General features: G+C 38.8%; 1 protein-coding gene across 3 annotated transcripts in view; it reads left to right on the top strand.

Moving 5' to 3' along the window:
* Positions 1-10,815, top strand: part of IARS1 (isoleucyl-tRNA synthetase 1) — an 81,094-nt gene extending 70,279 nt beyond the window's left edge. For all 3 annotated transcript variants that reach the window (XM_043453105.1, XM_043453104.1, XM_043453106.1), the window contains 4 exons: positions 1,665-1,790; positions 4,284-4,427; positions 5,126-5,278; positions 10,236-10,815. In XM_043453105.1, coding sequence (XP_043309040.1) covers positions 1,665-1,790; positions 4,284-4,427; positions 5,126-5,278; positions 10,236-10,318 — 506 coding nt within the window. In that variant the 3' untranslated portion in view covers positions 10,319-10,815. The remainder of the gene's footprint in view (positions 1-1,664; positions 1,791-4,283; positions 4,428-5,125; positions 5,279-10,235) is intronic.
* The last annotated feature ends 8,917 nt before the right edge of the window (positions 10,816-19,732 follow it).

Here is a 19,732-nt window from a genome sequence, read left to right as displayed (position 1 = left end):
CTGGTTTTCTTTTTGCTTCATGTATCCCAGACTCAGAGCTGAAGAAGCTGGCAACCATGAAAGACCAATGGGCATGAATACAAACACCCCAACAAAATGTTCACAGGTGGCACTAGTGGTAAAGAACCCTGTGGCCAATGCAGGGAACATAAGAGATGCAGGTTCGATCGATGAGTCAGGAAGATCCCCTAGAGGAGGGCGTGGCAACCCACTCCAGTTCTTACCTAGAGAATCCCATGGACAGAGGAGCCTCTCTGATACAGTCCGTGAGGTCACAACGAGTCAAACATGACTGAAACAACTAAGCACGCACGCACACAGAAAATCATGCTCTCTCTGCAGTGGGGGACCAGGAGAGTGGCAACCTAGCAAGACAAAAAAACTTCTAGACCATAACTGCTCTACTCCAGCCAATTAAACAGAATAAACTAGGCTCCACTACCACACACTCCTTATTGCAAAATTCAGACTCAAATTGAAGTAGGGAAAACTACTAAACCATTCAGGTATGACCTAAATTAAATCCCTTATGACTATACAGTGGAAGTGACAAATAGATTCAAGGGATTAGATCCGTTAGACTGCCTGAGGAACTGTGGACAGAAGATCGTAACATTGTACATAGGTGCTGATCAAAACTAGCCCCAAGAAAAATGCAAAGAGTCAAAATCCTTGTCTGAGGAGGCCTTACAATTATCTAAGAGAAGAGAAGCAAAAGGCAAAGGAGAAAAGGAGAGATATACCCATTTGAATGCAGAGTTCCAAAGAATAGCAAGGAGAAATAAGAAAGCCTTCTTAAGTGAACAGATACCAATGGAATATTTCATGCAAAGATCGGCATAATAAAGGACAGAAACTGTGTGGACCTAACAATGCAGAAGATATTAAGAAGACATCCAAGAATACACAGAAGAACTGTAAAAAACATGTCTTAATGACCCAGATAACCACAACAGTGTGATCACTCACCTAGAGCCAGACATCCTGGAGTGTGAAGTCAAGTGGGCCTAAGGAATCATTACTACAAACAAAGCTAGTGGAGGTGATGGAATTCCAGCTGAGGTGTTTCAAATTCAAAAAGATGATGCTGTTATAATGCTGCACTCAATAGACCAGCAAAAGTGATTTAATTGACTAGTTTTTTCATTATATGGTACCAGGCAGTTAGACATCCATATGCAAAAATTGTCCTAGACCTAAGTGTTACACCCTATCCAGAGACTAAATTAAAAGGGATTACAGACGTAAGTATAGTACTATGAAACATTTAGGAGAAAACAAAATTTTAGGATTCAGGACTAGGCAGAGTTTTTAAGACTTAGTAACAAAAGTCCCATTCATAAAAAGAAAAACTGGGAAGTCGAACTTCTTCAGAATTTTAAACCCTGCTTTGTGAAAGATCCTGTGAAAATGATAAAAAAAAAAAAGAAAAAAGCTACAGACTAGTAGAAGATCTTTGCAAACCAGATATACAACAAAGGATGTATGCATTTAGAATATGTAAAGAACTCTCAAAACTCAGCAGTTTTTAAAAATTTAATTAGAAAATGGGAAGACATGAATAGACATTGACCAAAGAAAATATATAGATGGTGTTCCCCTTGACTTTTCATTCAAATTTAACTTTTTTTTTTCCAGTTTCACTTATATTTGTGGCTTTTTAGGTGGAGTATTACTTCTGGAAAATCCAAAAGGAGATAATAGGTTGGACCTTGTAAAACTGAAGAATGTTGTTACTAGCATTTTTGGTGTAAAAAATACAGAGCTGGCTGTCTTCCATGGTGAAACAGGTATGTGGAAAGTCAAAGGTATTCATCTGTGTCCTTTGACGTGCGGTGAATCAGTGAAGATCTTAATTTGGTAACAGTTATGGTACATAATCTTCCCCTTTTTCCTAACTCTGAGTCAGGGCTAGCCTCTACGGTAGTTCCTGCCTGCCGTGTCTCTTTGGGCCTCCTTTGTGTGATGTGGCTGATGGGACACTGAACTTAACAGATGAAGATTCTAATCCTGCTGTCTTTTCCTGTTAGCCATGCGATGTATTCTAGGCTTCGGAGACTTCCCTCTTGAGTTTTAACTTTATTAAACACAGTATCTGCATCTTAAGTCCAAGTTCTCAATAAGACAAGCCTGCATAAAACTTTAAAGAATTATAAGTACATTTCCTCCTCCTTTCGTGGGTTTACCTGTGATACTACCACCCCACCGTCTCTGCCCAAAAAACACATGTTGAAGTCCTCCTCTCTACCCCCAGTGCACTCACATGTGACCTTTGAAAAGTAGGTTCATTGCATATGTATTATGATTAGTTAACATAATACTAGAGTAAGGGGGGGCACTACCGCAGTATGTGTCCTTACAAGAAAAGGGCCATGTGAAGACAGAAACAGGGAGAAGGCTATGTGGTGACAGAGGCAGAAATTGGAATTAGGCAAACCTGTGAGCCAAGAAGCACCAAAGATGGCTGGGAACCCCTAGAAGTTAGGAAGAGAAAAGGAGGAATTCCTTTACAGGCTTCAGAGGGAGCATGGCCTTATAGACAGATTTTGAACGTGTCACCTTCAGGAAACTGTGAGACAATACATTTTTGTTGTTTTAAGCTGTCTTGCTTACCTCACCCTCCACCACTCCCCTGCCCGGTTTGTGATTCTTACAACAGCTATAGGAAACTAATACACTCAATTAACAAATTTGAATGTTCATTTTCTGAAATGTCTAAATAGCTTAAAAGAAGAAATCTAAGTGGCCAATAAAGAAAACACTGCTATACCTCAATAGTAGAAACCACAATGAGGTACTATTACATGTAACCAGATTGGCAAAAAACTAGAAAAATTTCATAATATCAGATGTTGTCGGGGATATTATGTAATAGGAACTGTCATTTACTGTTGGAGTATAAATTGATAGAAGCAACATGAAAACCATTTGCTGTTGTATCGTTTAAGGGCTGAGTAAGGGACACAAACTTGATATGGGAGAAACTTGGAAAATTAAGGTCTGAAAGACAGATGGTTCATTGGAGGATCTGGGGAAAAAAATCTCTGACCCAGATCCACCAAGGGAAGCTGGTAAGTCAGTCAGTGGACAGCTTGGATCTCTGTCTCAAGTCGTTGTAGAATAAGAAAGAAAAAGACTGGAACACACTTCTGTCTAGCCACATCTAACACTGACAGTCAGTGGACTTGCAGAAGAGCTTTGCCAGAGAGTTGCTCTTGTACCTGACTCGAAAGTTGAAAGGTTACCGGAGGGGTTAGTGTGGGCTGCTTGCTGTCCCCTCTGACCCAGCAAGTGGCAGCCTGTGAAAGCTGAGGAGTGCCTGGGCCCCACACTGACCTTTAGGAACATAGTAACTGTAACTAATCTACCTTAAGCAGTGTTTAGCAGGGGTGGGCCCAGTTGTGTCCAGTTTCTTGTGTCCAACTCCCCTTTCTTTCTCTAGGGATCTTCCCAACCCAGGGATTGAACCCACGTCTCCTGTGTCTCCCGCATTGGCAGGCGGGTTCTTTACCATTGAAACCATATTTAATTGTATATAAATGAAATTACACTATGTCTGTTCTGTGTATCTTGCTATAGTTGACTATACTCATTAGTCAGTTTACCTTCTGACCATAATTTTTTTTGACATAAGGTTTCTTTTCATGGTAAGTTTATATAGGAACAAATTTTAAAAGGAACATATAGTATGGAGCTTCCCAGGTGGCACAGTGATAAAAAATCCACCTACCAATGCAGGAGACACAAGAATAGCGGGTTTGATCCCTGGATTGGGAAAATCCTCTGGAGTAGGAAATGGCAGCCACTCCAGTATTCTTGCCTGGAAAAGTCCATGGACAGAGGAGCCTGGTCTACGGCCATACCACCCTGAACGCGCCCGATCTCGTCTGATCTCGGAAGCTAAGCAGGGTCGGGCCTGGTTAGTACTTGGATGGGAGACAGAGGAGCCTGGCAGGCTACACCCCATGGGGTCACAGTTAGACACAACTGAGCGACTGAGAACGTGCATAGTATGGAGAAAAAACATACTAAAGGGGGGAATTAGTTTGCTTTATTTATAAGTTATGAATATTATGCTATTTTGCAACATTAAGATTTCCTAACTATGTGCATATCATTGATGTCTAATTTTATAGAAAGGGCAGTGTTCTTTAATGGAAAGCATCACTGTAAAGGTACATGATAGTTTAATAATTAAGTTAGAAAAAGTGAATGACTTCAACTCTGAACTGTTCTCCCTAAAAGAATGATTTTTTTTTTGTTACCTCTGCTGTTATTTTTAGAAATAAAAAACCAAACCAACTTACTGAATCTTAGTGGAAAAACACTTCGTGTGACTGCAGGATCAGCGCTGTCTGTGATTGACAGTCCTAGCACTCTTCTCTGTCAGTATATCAACCTACAGCTCTTGAATGCAGATCCACAAGGTGCGTACCTCCCCCAGTTGTGAACACTCAGCGGGCAGGTAATGGAATGCTAGGTGTTAAGATTCCTTTAATGTTCAATCTTTCTGATTTATATGGATTTTTCAAGTCAGTTTCAACTTAGTAATTTTAAATGTAGACTCCCACAGTTCTTTGGGGGACACTCATGGCTTGTTTCTTCGGTGTGTTTATGTAGAACACCCATCCATCTAACATGGTTAGGAAATGAGATAAATTGGTTAGGTAAAAATTATAGCTAAATGAAGCTGAATTGTTTAAATGCTAGCCCACTGTAATTTTTAATTTTCCCCCCTTTTCTCTTGAAATATGTTCTGAGGACTGTTGTAAGTATCCACACCTTAATCAGCAGACTAGATCGATAATTGTTATTCCTTGATATTTTAAGGTCCTCATTGTGCACATTTATTACTGTCTTCACGTGCTTCGTTTGACTGTTTACTGAATATCTCTTCCCCAAACTCCTGGGCTCTTATACTAATTGTTTTTTCTTCCCTTTCTCTCCCCCAGTGAAATATTTAAGATTGTTTCTGTTTCTACAATTAATCCCACTCTTGTACCCACTTCTGGCTTTCAAGCCTTTAGCTCTGCCCAGTAGAGCTGTCTGGTCACCACCTCCAGTAGGGATCCACCAGCGAGAGGGTGAATTCTCAGGATTTAAATCTTTTTTTATTTTTCTGTAGAGTGTTTAATGGGAACAGTAGGCACTCTTCTGCTTGAAAATCCACTTGGGCAGAATGGGCTCACCCACCAAGGTCTTCTGTATGAAGCAGCCAAGATGTTTGGCCTCCGGAGCAGGAAGCTAAAGCTGTTTCTGAATGAGACTCAAACAGAAGGTGAGGAGATTTTAGAACATGCTAATTTCTTTCATTTTTGTTTTTACTTTCTTGAAAATAGATTTTGATGCCATCAATCATTTATAGATTATATGTGTAAGAGATAATGCTATTGTTTACTTTTACTTTTTTGCTATCTCCAGAAATTTTCCATACTGTGAATGTTAATAATAATTTAAAGGATGATTACTTTTTGTTTTGGAAATAATCTAAAAATATATAATGGTATATTATTAAAAACATATGCTTCTAGGTAAGTTAGCTTGTTTGCTGATCCCAAAATTGTCCTCTTCCCTGAGAATCAAAATGATCACTGTATCTTAAAATAACAGCTAGAAGGAAACATAACTGACTCTGTGCCTCCTCCTTTACAACTTATAAAGCATGCCTTTTCTCAGTGAGCTGCATAAAAATGGGAAGAGTTAGGTCATTAGTTGACATTCTCCATTCCATAATTCAGAAGACAGAGAGTCAGGACAAGACACAGGCTAGTGTCTTTAAAGATAGGTTTTCTCTTTCTCTCTTACTCCCACTTATATCATCCACTTCTGTGATTTCAGCTTCTGTGGGTGTTCCTAGTTTCTCTCTTGACGTTTTCGCCCTCCCCTTGTGTTCTGTTCTATAATCCCATGTGAAAGAGGGGATTATAATGCTGATGCTACTGGAATCATTTCCTCAAATAGCTTCCCTTAATGGGATCTGTTTTTCTCTGATTAGTAGCCATCCTTCCTGTCATCCCAAAACCTTTTGTCATTTCTTCCTTTTATTTTTGCAGCCTTATAGCCTGGGAGTTTCTAAATCAAGATTTGTGTCTCCCAGCACTGGTAGAAAGTTGCTAGACATTGTCTTTCTCAAAGCAGTCATATCTTTGATTTTCTGCAGTTTGAATATGCTGTCCTTGAGTATAAACTTTTTGGTATAATGCATTCTTCATTTCTGTTACAGTGTTTTGATTTCTAACTTTTCCTTTTAATTCTTTCTTAGAATTTCCATCTCTGTGCTTACATACCCATCTGTTCTTCAATGTTGTCCACCCTTTCTATTCACATCCTTAACATTAATCCTAGTTATTTTCAATTCCCAATCTGATAATTTCAAAATCTCTGCCACAGCTGAGTCTAGTGGTGATGCTTGCTTCATCTCTTCCTACTGTGTTCCCTTTTAGAATAACTTGTAATATTTGGTTGATAGCATTACATGATGTTTGGGGGAAAGGGAGCTGAAGTAAGGTGGGCCTTCCTTGTAAAGTTTTATGTTTATCTTCTAGGAATTAGGCTATAATTGTTTATTGTTGCTGGAGGCTCCAGAGGCTCCAATTTCCTTCTTTTGTTTTATGGTTTCCCTAGAGATTCCTTTTTAAATATGGTCAGAGCTTTGCACATCCTTTAGCTGTAATACAGGAGCCCATACGATGTTGTAGTAGAGTATGTGGGGAGGAAAAGGGGCAGAAGTGTTCTATAATTTTATAGTTAGTTTTCAGTCTTCAGTGAGCCTATGCCTCTGAGCTGTGACCTTTGCAGATGTTTACTCAGCTTAATTTTTCCTCTTTAGGTGAGATGGGAAGGCTGAAAGGGCCTAGAGATGGGTGTTTCTCTTTCTCCAGGTCAGTTAGGCTCTGGTTAAAAAGAAAAATAATAGTTACTGATAATTTTTTCCATTTTACTGGGAAATTTTTTCCAGGAACCGTGTACCTTTTTTATCTTCATTTCCTCCATTATTGCACCTTTTGTGTTTAGTTGATTTTTTGTATTGTACTATTTTCTCACTTCGTGTTTTTTTTCTGTTAAGATGCTAGTGTTTACCATGGGGATTACAATTAACATCTTAAATTTGTAACAGTCTAGTTTGAATTGATGCCAGTTTGACTTTAATAACATACAAAAACTCTGCTTCTATACAGCTCTGTCCCCATTTGTATTCTTGTCAGGAGTTATATCTTTATAATTATGTGCCCCAAAACATAAATTCTTAATTGTGTTTTATGTATTTACTTTTAAATCATGTAGAAAACTAAAAGTGGAGTTAAAAATTAAAAGCAACAGCAATATGACTTTGATTTACGGTCTAGAATCCTTTCATTTCAACCTGAAAGATACATTTAGCATTTCTTTGTGGTCAGATCTGGTAGTAATGAACTCCTCCCTCAATTTTTATTTACTTGAAAAATGTCTTAATTGTTCCTTAATTTTTGAAGAAAAAATTAAGAAGAAAAAATCTGTTTTGTTAAATGGAGAATTCTTTGTTGATAGTTTTTTCTTTTAGCATTTTAAATATGTTACCCCTTTGCCTTGTTGCTCCCATGGTTTCTGATGAGAAATTAATCTTGTAATGTTATTGAAGATCCCTGGTATTTTGCCTCTCTTTTGCTGCTTTCATGATTTGGTTTTATTTTTTCAAATATTCTTTATATTCTTTTCTTCCTGAACCTCCCATAATGTGTATGTAGGTCACCCAGCCTGTGTCTCACAGGCTTCTCAGGTTCTGTCCACTTTCTTCATTCTCTTTTCTTCTCCTTCAGACTGGATGATTTCACATGTCCTATCTTCAAGTTCACTGATTCTTCTGTCTGCTAAAATATGCCGTTAAACTTCTCTAGTGACTTTTTTAAAAGATTTTTTTGATGTGAACCATCTATAAATCTTTATTGGATTTGTTACAGTATCGCTTCTGTCTTATGTTTTCTGGGTTTTTTTGGCCATGAGGCATGTGGGACCTTAGCTCCCTGACTAGGGATTGAACCCTCACCCACTACATCAGAAGGGACCAGGGTCCTGCTAGGGAAGTCCCTCAGGTGACTTTTAATTTTAGTTATTGTACTTTTCATTTCCACTATTTCTGTTTAATTCCTTTTTATAATTTCTCTATTGATAGTCTCATTTTGTTGATAGTTTTCCTGGTTTTTTAGTTCTTTGTCTGTGGTTTCCATTGGCCTTTCCATTAGTCTGTTGTTTTCCATTTAAGACAGTTGATTGAGACCGTCTATCTGTTAAGTTCAGGTATCTCAGGGACAGATTCCGTTAATTATGTTTTCCTGTGAATGGGCCATACTTTCCTATATTTTGTATGCCTTGTAATTTTTTGGTTGTTGAGAATTGGATATTTGAATGTGGTGACTCTGGAAATCAGGTTCTCCTCCCCAGGGTTTGCTGTTTTTGATGGTTGAAGGCTAGAACTGTCTGTTTATGACTTTTCCAAACTATTTTAAAAAATAGGTTCTTTATTAATATTTTGACAGATTTTTTTGACCTCCAGGAACTAAAAGTTTAAAAACAAAATACCCACTTCTCCTGGTCTTTAAAGATTGGCTGTGTTCTGGGCCACTCCTTCAGCTCTGCCAGGCCCTGCCTTAGGCTTCTCTTTCTTTTTGCACTGAGTCCTGAAAGTCAGCCACCTTTGGCCACAAAAGCCTTTTATCTTTATCGGATTCGAACGCCTAGGGTCTTCTCAGGTGTCTATGTATGCATACTGCTCTGGGCATGCATGTGGCTTTCTAAATTATCCAGTATACAGGGACACTGTTTTTGTTTTGATTGACTGTGGTGGGTTTTAGTTGCGGCACGCGGACTTTCTGGTTGTGGTACCCAGGCTCGGTAGCTGCCGCGCGTGGGCCCTTTCACTGTGGCCTGTGGGCTCCAGAGCTCACGGGCTCAGTAGTTGTGGCTTTCTTGTTTTCTCTCTCTCTTTCTCTTTCTCTCTCCCCTTTCTCTCCCCGTTTTCTTTGAGCTTTTACGTATTCAGTGTGTTTTGATATATAACATTTGTGTTATACTTTTGGATGCTCAAATTTTTTATCTTTACGACTAAAGATAAAAATTCTCCTGTATCTTTTGACCTGAGCCTTCAGTCTTTGATAACTTTTTGCTTTCTGACATTGTAAGTGTCCTTCGTTTATCATGTACCCTTTCTTCCCTAAACTTGGAACTGACTGTTCTTCCTGTTGTAAGGTGTGAGTATTTAGAAACCACGACTCTGAGCTACTTGCTTAGAATTGAGTCTAGGCCTTTTCTGTAGACATAGAAAATACTGTTTGGCAATATTGCCCAATCAGACATGTGTGACCCTTCATTTATGGATATTGAGTGTATGTAACGCAGTGCTAGCTCAATATTTTCAATAAAGGAGTTCATGCATTCAAAAAAGAAAGAAAATACTGTTTGAGTGAGGGTGTAGGTACATCTTGGTCAGTACTCAGATTAGTTAAGATTAGTTAAGTTAAGGGCACCGTCCTCCAGAAATCTGCCTAAAATTTCTAACCCCAAGTATTAGGAGTTAGGCAGACAAAAGACTTCAGACAAGTCTCTGGTCACTCTGGCACCAACTGCACATTTCAGAGAGTTTCCCAAAATCACCCTCAGGTTTGATAATTTACAAGCAGGATTCACAGAACTTATGGAAGCTGTTGTACTCATAACTACATTTATTATAGGGAAAGGAGGGAAAAGAAACTAGAATCAGGCAAAGGGAAGAGATGCACAGGGCCAAATCTGGGAGGGAGTCCAAGTATGTAACTTCAGACCGTCTCTCCCCAGGGACGATGTCATGGACAGTGTTACCTCCTCCTAGCCCCAGAGCATGACAGTAGTATGTACAGTGTATTACCAACCAGAGAAGCTCAACTGAGCCTTGGTGTCCAGAGTTTATATTAAGACTTCAGTACATAGGTATAATTGCTCATATGATTGTTTTTTCTGGTGTGGCCGACTCCACCCTGAGTCATCTCATCGTCATCTCATTAACATAAACTACCAGGTGTGTTCACAATATATAACAAAATATATAACAAAAGACACTCCTGTCACTCAGGAAAAAGTACCCCCCAGTAGCTGAGACAAAGTTTAGGCTTCCCTTAAGGTAAGGCCAAATATCTTGCTATCCAGGTAGTTAACATTTTTTTTTTAATATTCATCCAAAATAGATAGAAAAATTATTTCCTTAAAACTTCTTCTTTCCATTCTAGAAATTACAGAAGAAATCCCTATGAAGACTTTGAATACGAAGACTGTATATGTTTCTGTGTTACCAACTACAGCAGACTTCTAACATTCAGTTATCTGTGGTCCAGTCAACATGTCCCTGGCATATACCTGTTCTTCCCCCCTCCACTGAAACACACACATGGACACAGACATATTGAAGATGTTTTGTTCAGATGCATGTATAATATACTGCTTTTTATCTAAAATCAAAATGGAATTGATCAGGTGACTTGAGACTTAACAGTATTCACACTTAACCTTAAACACCTATGCATTTATGTTGAGAGAAAGTTGGTGTTACCTCAGCTCTAAAAAGTATGCTTCTATACTTGAAATTTTACGTATAGAATATAGAAGTAGTTTAAATGGTATAGTGTGTGTGTCTACACACACACTCATATATTTATATATAGTTCTGTGGCCTTTTAAAACTTGTGTGAAATCTCTTAAAGGAATGGACAGTGTTGTATATTTTTTGCTACCTGGATTTTCGTGGGTAATCTGATGGAATATTTTAAGTTTCAGTAAATCAGAACAATAAATTTTCTCTCAGATAATAAATATGTTAGAAGTAATTCATTCTCCCATCTTTAAAGAACTCAAAGAACTTAATACTTCTGTATTAAGACACTAGACTAAATATCTTTTTTTTTCCTTTTCATTGAAAGAAATTTATTTCTAAAACTCTTCAGATTACTTTTGAAACACATTTGGCACCAATTTATTTCCAGGGCTATGATCATGTTAACGTCAGCAAACTAAAGAGGGTGATTTGAAGCAATTGTCCTAATAGTTAAATTATGGTAGTAAACTAAATATCTAATTTCACTTCTTCCCAAAATGCTGTGTCAAAGAAGTAGATGCCAAGACAAAATTAGATGTGTAAGAATCTATTGGGAGAAGGCTATCTTTCTCATACACGAAAGATAAAGGGGAGGGTTTAAGACAAAGGTAGAGCCTTCAGAAAGAGTCCAGAGTTAGGCAGAAATGACCTGACTTTGGACCATGTCTTGCTTAGTCAGTGGCTGAAGGGGACTGTGGCCTCAGCACAAATGTATCCATTGATCTGAAAATCCAGTTGCTAGAGACTTGTCAGCCAACTATACTCCCTACATCAGATTCTCCTGAAAGGAGCTGTGAATCGTGTGGCTCTAGCCACTAGAATAAATGCATTCAAATCCAAACCCACAAAGTTGGAGGAAACCACACAAGATAACAAATGTTGGCAAGGATTGGAGAAACGAGAACCCTTGTGCACTGTTGGTGGGAATGTAAAATGTTGCAGTCACTATGGAAAAGAGTATAGAGGTTCCTCGAAAATTAAAAGTAGAACAGGTATGATTTCTATGATCCAGCAATCCACTTCTGGGTATATATCCAAAAGAATTAAAAACAAGGTCTTGAAGAAATATTTGCATACCCAGGTTCATTGCAACATATTCACAGTAGCCAAGAGGGAGCAACTCAGATGTCCACTCAGGGATGAATGGGACAAGGAGATATAATGTCAGCGTACAACTGAACATTATGCAGTCTTGGAAAAGAAGGATGAGCCTTGAGGACGGTAAGCAAAGTGAAATAAGCCAGTCAGAAAAAGAGAAATGCTGTGTGATTCCACTCGTATGAGATTATCTAGAGTAGTCAAATTCATTGAAACTTAACACAGTGATGGTTGCCAGGTGCTACAGAGAGGGAGAAATGGGAATCATTTTAATTTTGCAAGTTTTGAAAAGTTCTAGAGGTCTTTTGCACTGTGTGAATATAATTGACATACTAAACTTGATCTTAAAAAAATAGCTAAGTTGTTTTTTGAATGTCAGAGAGTCAGAAGCCAACCTGAAAGAGCCTCCAGTGGCCAAAGCTGGAACAGTTTGAACAAAAATCTAATTTAGTATTGAATTAAAATCCAAAGTATAAAATAAACATCAATGAGTACATGCTGATATAAATGATTGAGTAAATAAATGAGAGAGATAAGACAGATCTTGGTAAAATTCCACATAATTTATATAGATGTTCCCTCTCAAGGTGGTACACCTTAACTCCCCATACCCTGAGAGTGGGCTGTACTTCGTGATTTACATCAAAAGAGTATAAAGTGTGGAAAGGGGACAGACAGCAACTTCACAGTTAGAAAACTGGCACACATGTCTTGGACAGGTCAGCATCATCAGTTATGATAGCATACACTCTTAATAGGACTTGATGAGATTGTTACTTTACTTCTGTTGTCTTCCCAAGCTCTTAGAACCCCAGACTAACCATGAGAAAACCATAAACTCAAACTGAGAGACATTCTGACAGTACCTGGCTCTGTCAGGTCATCAAAAACAAGGAATATCTGAGATATTCACAGATCAAAGGGGACAAAGCAGACAAAGGCTAAATATGATGTGACATCCTGGATGTGATCCAGGAACAAAAAAATCTGAAGGGGAAAACTCATGAGATCCAAATAAAGTATGGAGTTTAGTTAACAGTATTGTATCATTGTTGGTTCAATAATTGTGAAAATGTACCATGATAATCGCTTCTCGGCCTTTTGGCTAAGATCAAGTGTGAAAATGTACCATGATAAATGTAAGATGTAAGTTAGCAATAGGGTAAGCTGGATGTAGAGTGTATGGAAACTCTGTTAATAAGTGGAAGAAAATGAAATTTAAAATTGTTTGTAATAGCATCAAAAACTGTGAAATACTTCAGGGACAAATTTGACCAAAGATGTGTAGTACCTGTATCCTGAAAATTATAAAATATTGCTTAGAGATAATAAAGCCTGTATGATTGAAAGAGATATGTCATGTTCACATTGGTCAGGTAGCGCTGCCGTAACAAAATACCACAGACCAGGTGACTTAAACAGCAGAAGTTGATTTTCTCACAGTTCTGGAGTTTAGAAGTCCAGTATCACCAAGTCTGCAGGTTTAGTCTGTCCTGAGGGCTCTTACCTTTTCACTTCGTCCTCACCTGGCCTCTTTGTGTGTGTGAACTCCCAGTGTCTCTTGTTAGGACACTAGTCCTACGGGATTTAGGGACCCAGCCCCATGACCCCGGCTTCCTAGTTGTTGCTAGTGGTAAACAGCCAGACTGCCAATTCAGGAGACAGAAGTAAGAGACGAAGTTCTACCCCTGGGTCAAAAAGATCCGCTGGAGTGGGAAATGGCAACCTACTCCGTGTTCTTGCCTGGAGAATTCCATGGACAGAGGAGCCTGGTGGGCTACAATCCATAGGGTTGCAGAGTCAGACACGACTGAAGCTACTTGGCACCTGTGACCTTAATTAGCTTTATAATAGCTCTATCTCCAGATGCAATCACATGGGTATTAGAACTTCAACATTAGAATTTCAAGAAAACAACTCAGTTTATAATAATGTTCATAGATCCAAAGATAATATTAAGCTGACAATTATCCGAAGTTAATCTAAAGATTCGATGTAATACCAATCAAAATCCCAGCTGGTGTTCTTATTTTAGAGATGGGTAATGGTGGGAATGTTTGAAATGTAAATGGTCATGGTATAAACTCATTTTCATTTAGTATACATGCAAGAAAATAATTATATACATATGTATAGAGAAAGAGTTAGAGAGACTGCCTCTTAATTGTCACTGAAGATATAAAAATGAATGAGCCATAACTTCTCATTCAAGATATTTATAACCTGTTTGTAGGATGGGGCGAGGGGCAAGTGTGTTTATATGTATTTACATTGCTACATAAATAGTTCTATAGTAGAGACAGTTTTATACTTCTGTGGAGTCACAGAGGCCTTATGGACTAACTCTGCAGAGGATGGGTATTATATATTTTCTTAAAACAGGACAATGTTACAAGAGTAAGAGGATCTTACTTGTAAATAGGCTTACCTGCTGAAAACAGGTTCCTGCTGTACAGATTTTGAGTAGACAGTTTAGCCTTTTTAGTCCATCCATCCAAAAGATGTAAATTTTTTTTTTAATGCCAGGTATAGACTTTTTGGCTAAGATCTCATTTTTTAAATTGCCTTACGTATAAGTAGTAATCTCGGAGTGGCTTCTGTTCATTATTTGGGCTGCCCACTCTTCCACAGAGGAGAAAGAAGTCAGATTAGTTTCCTCAGTCTTCCTTGACCCTGTAATATGTCCAGCCCTCTGTTGGCCTTGTCTCAATAAAAGGTTTCTAATGTCAAATAGGTAAAAAAAAAAAAAAAAAAAAAATCCCAGCTGGATTTTATAACATTAACTAGCTGGTTTTAAATTTTATATGGAAATGCAGAGGATTTAAGACCCAAATTTTCAAACAGAAGTACAAACTTGGAGGATTTAAATAATCTGATTATAGGATTTATGAAACTATACAAGTAAGACTGGAATTGGCAGAAAGATAAGAAATAGAGCATTAGGGCAGAATAGAGAATCCAGAAATAGATCTATGTATTTTCAATTAATTTTTTTAAATGATGCCAAGGACATCAATGGGAAAGGGATAATGTTTTCTCCAAAATGGTGCTGTAACAAGTGGATTGTAATAGACACATACACAGAACCTTGCTCTATACCTCTCCGTTTACAAAAGGACCATGAGTCAAAACATGTAAATACAACAAATATAAAATATGACAAAATATATTTTACCACAATGTATAACAGAAGTAAAAGCTAAAATTATAAAACTAGAAGAAAACCTTAATGACTGTATGGGTAAGTAAAATGGTCCCCCAAAGATGTCCTCACCTTAATCTCTGGAACCTGTAAGTATATTACATGCCCAGGGTCACATCTTTGCAGGTGTGATTAAGGTTATAGACTTTAAAGAGATTATCCTGGTTTATCTGAGTGGGCCCAGTCTAATCACAGCTTTTAAAAGCATAGAACTTTCACTGGAGGCAAGAGAAATTGACAGAAGGGGAGGTAATAAATTCCAAACATGACAAGTGAAGAAAGAGAAAAACAAATATATATTTAAGCATATTGGGGGCTTCCCTGGTGGGTCAGATGGTAAAGAATCTGTCTGCTATGCAGGAGACCCAGGTTTGATTCCTAGGTCGGGAAGATCCCCTGAAGAAAGGAATAGCTACCCACTCTACTTGCCTGGAGAATTCCTGGCGGGCTAGAGTCTACGGAGTCACAAAGAGTCGGACCCAACTGAGCAACTAACAAGGCATATATATGGAATCTAGAAAAATGGTACTGATGAACCTATTTCCAGGGCAGGAATAGAGACACAGACGTAAAGAACTGACTTGTGGACATAGCAGGGAGGAGAATATGGGACAAATTGAGAAAGTAGCATTGAAATACATACATTACCATGTTTAAAATAGATAGCTAGTGGGAAGCTGCTATATAACAGGGAGCTTGGCCTGATGCCGAGCTGGGATGGGGATGGGTGGGAGGGAAGCTCAAAAGGGAGGGAATGTATGCATGCTTATGGCTGATTCATGTTATACAGCAGAAACCAACACAACATTGTAAAGCGATTATTCTCCAATAAAAAAAAAATCCAAATATGGTAATTTGCTATGCTGTTGCTGGCTCAATGATGTCGGGGTCCATGTGCAAGAACTGGAGAAGAAGGGCCTCTGGGAGCTAAGGTCAGCCCAGATGATAGCAAGGAATCAGAGACCTCAGTCCTGCAGCAGAAAGGAACTAGAATCTGCCGGTAGCCTGACTGACCTTAGAAATAGATTCTTCCCAGAAGGCCCTGATAAGAGCCTAGACAGTCAACACCTTCACTTTGGCTTTGTGAGGCTCAAGGCAAAGAAGTCATCAAAGTCCACCAGACTTCTGACCTACCAACTTATATGAAATAATAAATTTGTGTTGTTTTAACCTAAGTTTGTGATAATTTATTAGAGCAAGGCAAAAGTTTTCTTAAATAGGTTACAAAAAGCAAAAACTATAAAGGAAAATATGAGTAAGTAGGACTTAGAAAACTAAAGACGTCACTTCTCCAAAAGATATTTTATAGATAATAAAAAGCAAACCACAGACTGAGAGAATATTTGTAAAATATATCTGAAAAGGACTTGAACCTGGAATATGTAAGGATCTCTTAAACAATGGTGAGACAAACTGCCCGTTTTTTTTTTTAATTTGGCTAAAGATGAATAGGCATTTCACTGTAGAAGGGATACAAATGGCAAATAAGCACATGAATATTGTTCAGCATCATTAGTCGTCAGGTAATTGGAAATTGAAGCTATAATGGGAATCATTACATACCCACTAGAATGATTAAAAGTTACAAGTCTGATAATATCATGTGTTGGCAAGGATGTGAAAGAAACTGGACCTCATACACTGTTGTTGGGAATATAAAAAGATACCATTAATTTGGAAAATATCAGTTTCTTAAAAGTTAAACATAGACTTCAGGTCCATACAAGAGTGCATAGACCTGTTTGTTTTTGTTTGTTTTTTTTGCTCCTCTAACTGTAAACCATGGAAATAACTATAAGGAGGCAACCAAAGGAACAAAGGAAAACTCTCAAAAGTGTTAAGAAAAGGTGAATTGATTTGGAACCTCATGGCTGGAAGGACAACCTAAGTGGTAGGATTTAATTTCCCCACTGAACAGAAGATGGTGATCCACCCTAGCCATAGAAGAGAGTCAAGAGTAGTCAAGTCTCACAGATCAAACAGAAGTCCCTCAAACTACACTAAGTCCCCTACATACAAACCTTCAAGTTGTAAACTTTCAGAGATGTGACACATATTTGCACGTCCAACCATGCTAGTTCCCATGTCTGGCGTGCATTGTCCCTTGCACGCATACTCAACGAGTGGTTGTGCATTTCTGTACTTCACAGTACTGTTGTGCAATGTGAGGAGCTTACTAATTCCTTGAGGAGGCAGTTAGTTTTTGAGACACAGGAACATAGGATGGAATATGAAATTTGCAGCAGCCATTCAGAATGCAACCCATGCTACGCTGCCATCTATGATGAGGAAAAAAGAGCTACCACCCAGACATCACTGCATAATTTTTTCAAGAGGGTAGATAAAATTGAATCCTGCAAGGAACCAGAATCTGTGCCAGCAACATCAGCTGTGAGTGAAACTGTAGCTTGCCCTCCGTCTCCTGTTGTTGACAATCCTTCAGCTCTACCATTTCCCACCTCCTTTCCTTCCAGTCAGTAATCCTTCATGAGTTGACAGGTCCTGAATGCCAGCCAAATTATTTGTTTGAAAAGTATTATAAACTTATTATGGTATAGTACTATATAGCCTACTGTGTTAGTTAGGTACCCAGCCTAACTTCGTTGCACTTAAAAACAAATTGGACGTATGAACAAGCTCTCTGAACATTTGTATGTAGGGGACTTACTGTGTATGAGACAAACCCAGCACCATCAACAAGGGAGTTCTGGAACATTAAGCAGTAAACAACAAGCCCCACTTCCTCCCAGAGACCTGGCATTTCAAGGGGTAACCAGTAGAGGGCATCCTGCCATGAGCACCCAGACAAGGCAGCCTTTTGTCTTGATTGGCCTGAGTAACCTATCTCTTGCCAGAGACACCAGGGTGACTAGGGTAACTAGTGTGTGTGGGAAGGGACAGAGGGCCAGGGTTTGGGGAGAGAGGAATGTCTCACAGTAATAAGCATGTGGCCTGTAGCGCAAAGATAAGGCAGCTCTAGAATAGAGAAGCTTCTTAGTTCCTTGAGGCCAAAAACCTCTCATCCCAGAGACAGACCCAGCATCCCAACCTGGGAAGACTCCTTCTATCCCCTCAGGCAGCACTGGCAGAGAGCCCCAGTGGCACCAGTTAAAGAAGACAGAAAATGAAGTCGCTCAGTTGTGTCCGACTCTTTGTGACCCCATGGACTGTAGCCCACCAGTCTCCTTCATCCATGGAATTTTCTAGGCAAGGGTACTGGTGTGGGTTGCCATTTCCTTTTTCAAAAGCAGGCCAAAATGACACCACACAGCTGTTAAAATTTAAACTGTCAGTGGAACCACTATCTACAAAAGGAGGTTAAGACCTGCACACTAAACAGAACAGGATACCTGCCTGCTAAAGTAAAAGATTTAAATAGGAACCTAAGCCTCCTAACAATAGAAAATCTTTGTTCTAAGAACTAAGAAAATCACAACTCATGACAAAAGAATCACTGAAACCAACACCAAGTTTAAACAAGTGTTGGAATTATCTGACAAGAAAATCCTAAGGACTCCACCCAGACACTAGTAGATCCAATCAATGACTTCAGTGAAGTTACAGGATACAACATTAACATACACAAATTGCTAGCATTTCTATAAGCTGATGATGAATTATATGAAAAAGAAATAAAGAAAATGACCATATTTATAATACTATCAAAACCAATAAAATATTTAAGAATAAATTTTTGTATAAAATAGATGACTAGTGAAAACCTATATAGCACAGGGAACTCTGCACAATGCTCTATGGTAAATTAGAAGGGAAGGAAATCCAAAAAAGAGGAAATATATATATATGTATAGCTGATTCGCTTTACTACATAGTAGAGACTAACACAACATTGTCAAACAACTATATTCCAATAAAAATGAAGAATAAATAAAAGAATAAATTTTACCAAAGGGTTGAAAGAAATAAACCCTAACCCTACTCAGCCTTCTCTGACACCATCCTCGTTTAAGTAAGGAAAGGGGATGGTTGGGAATACGTTGTCATAACACAGTCATTTGAGGGAAGAAGTCTGGACTTTGCTGGTGTGGTGGGATGCAGCCATAGTAATGTGAAAGTGAAGTCGCTCAGTTGAGTCCGACTCTTTGTGACCCCATGAACTATATATAGCCCATCAGGCTCCTCCATCCGTGGACTTTTCCAGACAAGAGTACTGGAGTGGGTAGCCATTTCCTTCTCCAGGGGATCTTCCTGACCCAGGGATCGAACCGGGGTCTCCTGCACTGCAGGCAGATTCTTTTACCATCTGAAACACCAGGGAAGCCCCTAGTAATGGTATTTTATGGTATTTTGCTGGAATAGAGAGGTTATTCTCTAAAAGTTCTCTGTCTTGCTCGGCTTTCTCTTTTCTGGCCCTTTGGCTAGAGCTTTTGTGTGTTTGTTTGTTTGGTCTGCACTCCCTGGCATCCCTGGGTCATTGGCCTCTTCAGTTCTAAGTGCAGGATGTACAAGACAAAAAGAAAACCCGAAGAACTGACCACCATTTTGTCACTGGGGTCCCGTGATATTGTGATTTATAATCAACATATATTTAGTCTTTGTTCCTATTTCTGGCACCTCTGCTTGCTGGTTTCTTCCAGCCTCTGCCCAGATGGTACCCGCACATCTGGGCCTTCATGGCCACTCTCTGTAAAGCAAATGCTCACTCTTGCTCTGTCCCTTCTATTCCCTTCTCTTCTTTTTTCCATAGTCCTGAGTGCAATCTTGAATGCTCACTTATATTCCTATGTTCTAAATGCAGGTATCAGGTGAGGTAGGTCAGACAGAAAAGTAGAAATGTCATATGATTCCTCCAATTAAAATAACTTAATAAAAAT

Source organism: Cervus canadensis, chromosome 30 (assembly GCF_019320065.1).
Source record: "Cervus canadensis isolate Bull #8, Minnesota chromosome 30, ASM1932006v1, whole genome shotgun sequence".
NCBI lineage: Eukaryota > Metazoa > Chordata > Mammalia > Artiodactyla > Cervidae > Cervus > Cervus canadensis.
The sequence above is the reverse complement of the archived record's forward strand: the minus strand, read 5'-3'. Positions and strand labels throughout refer to the sequence as shown.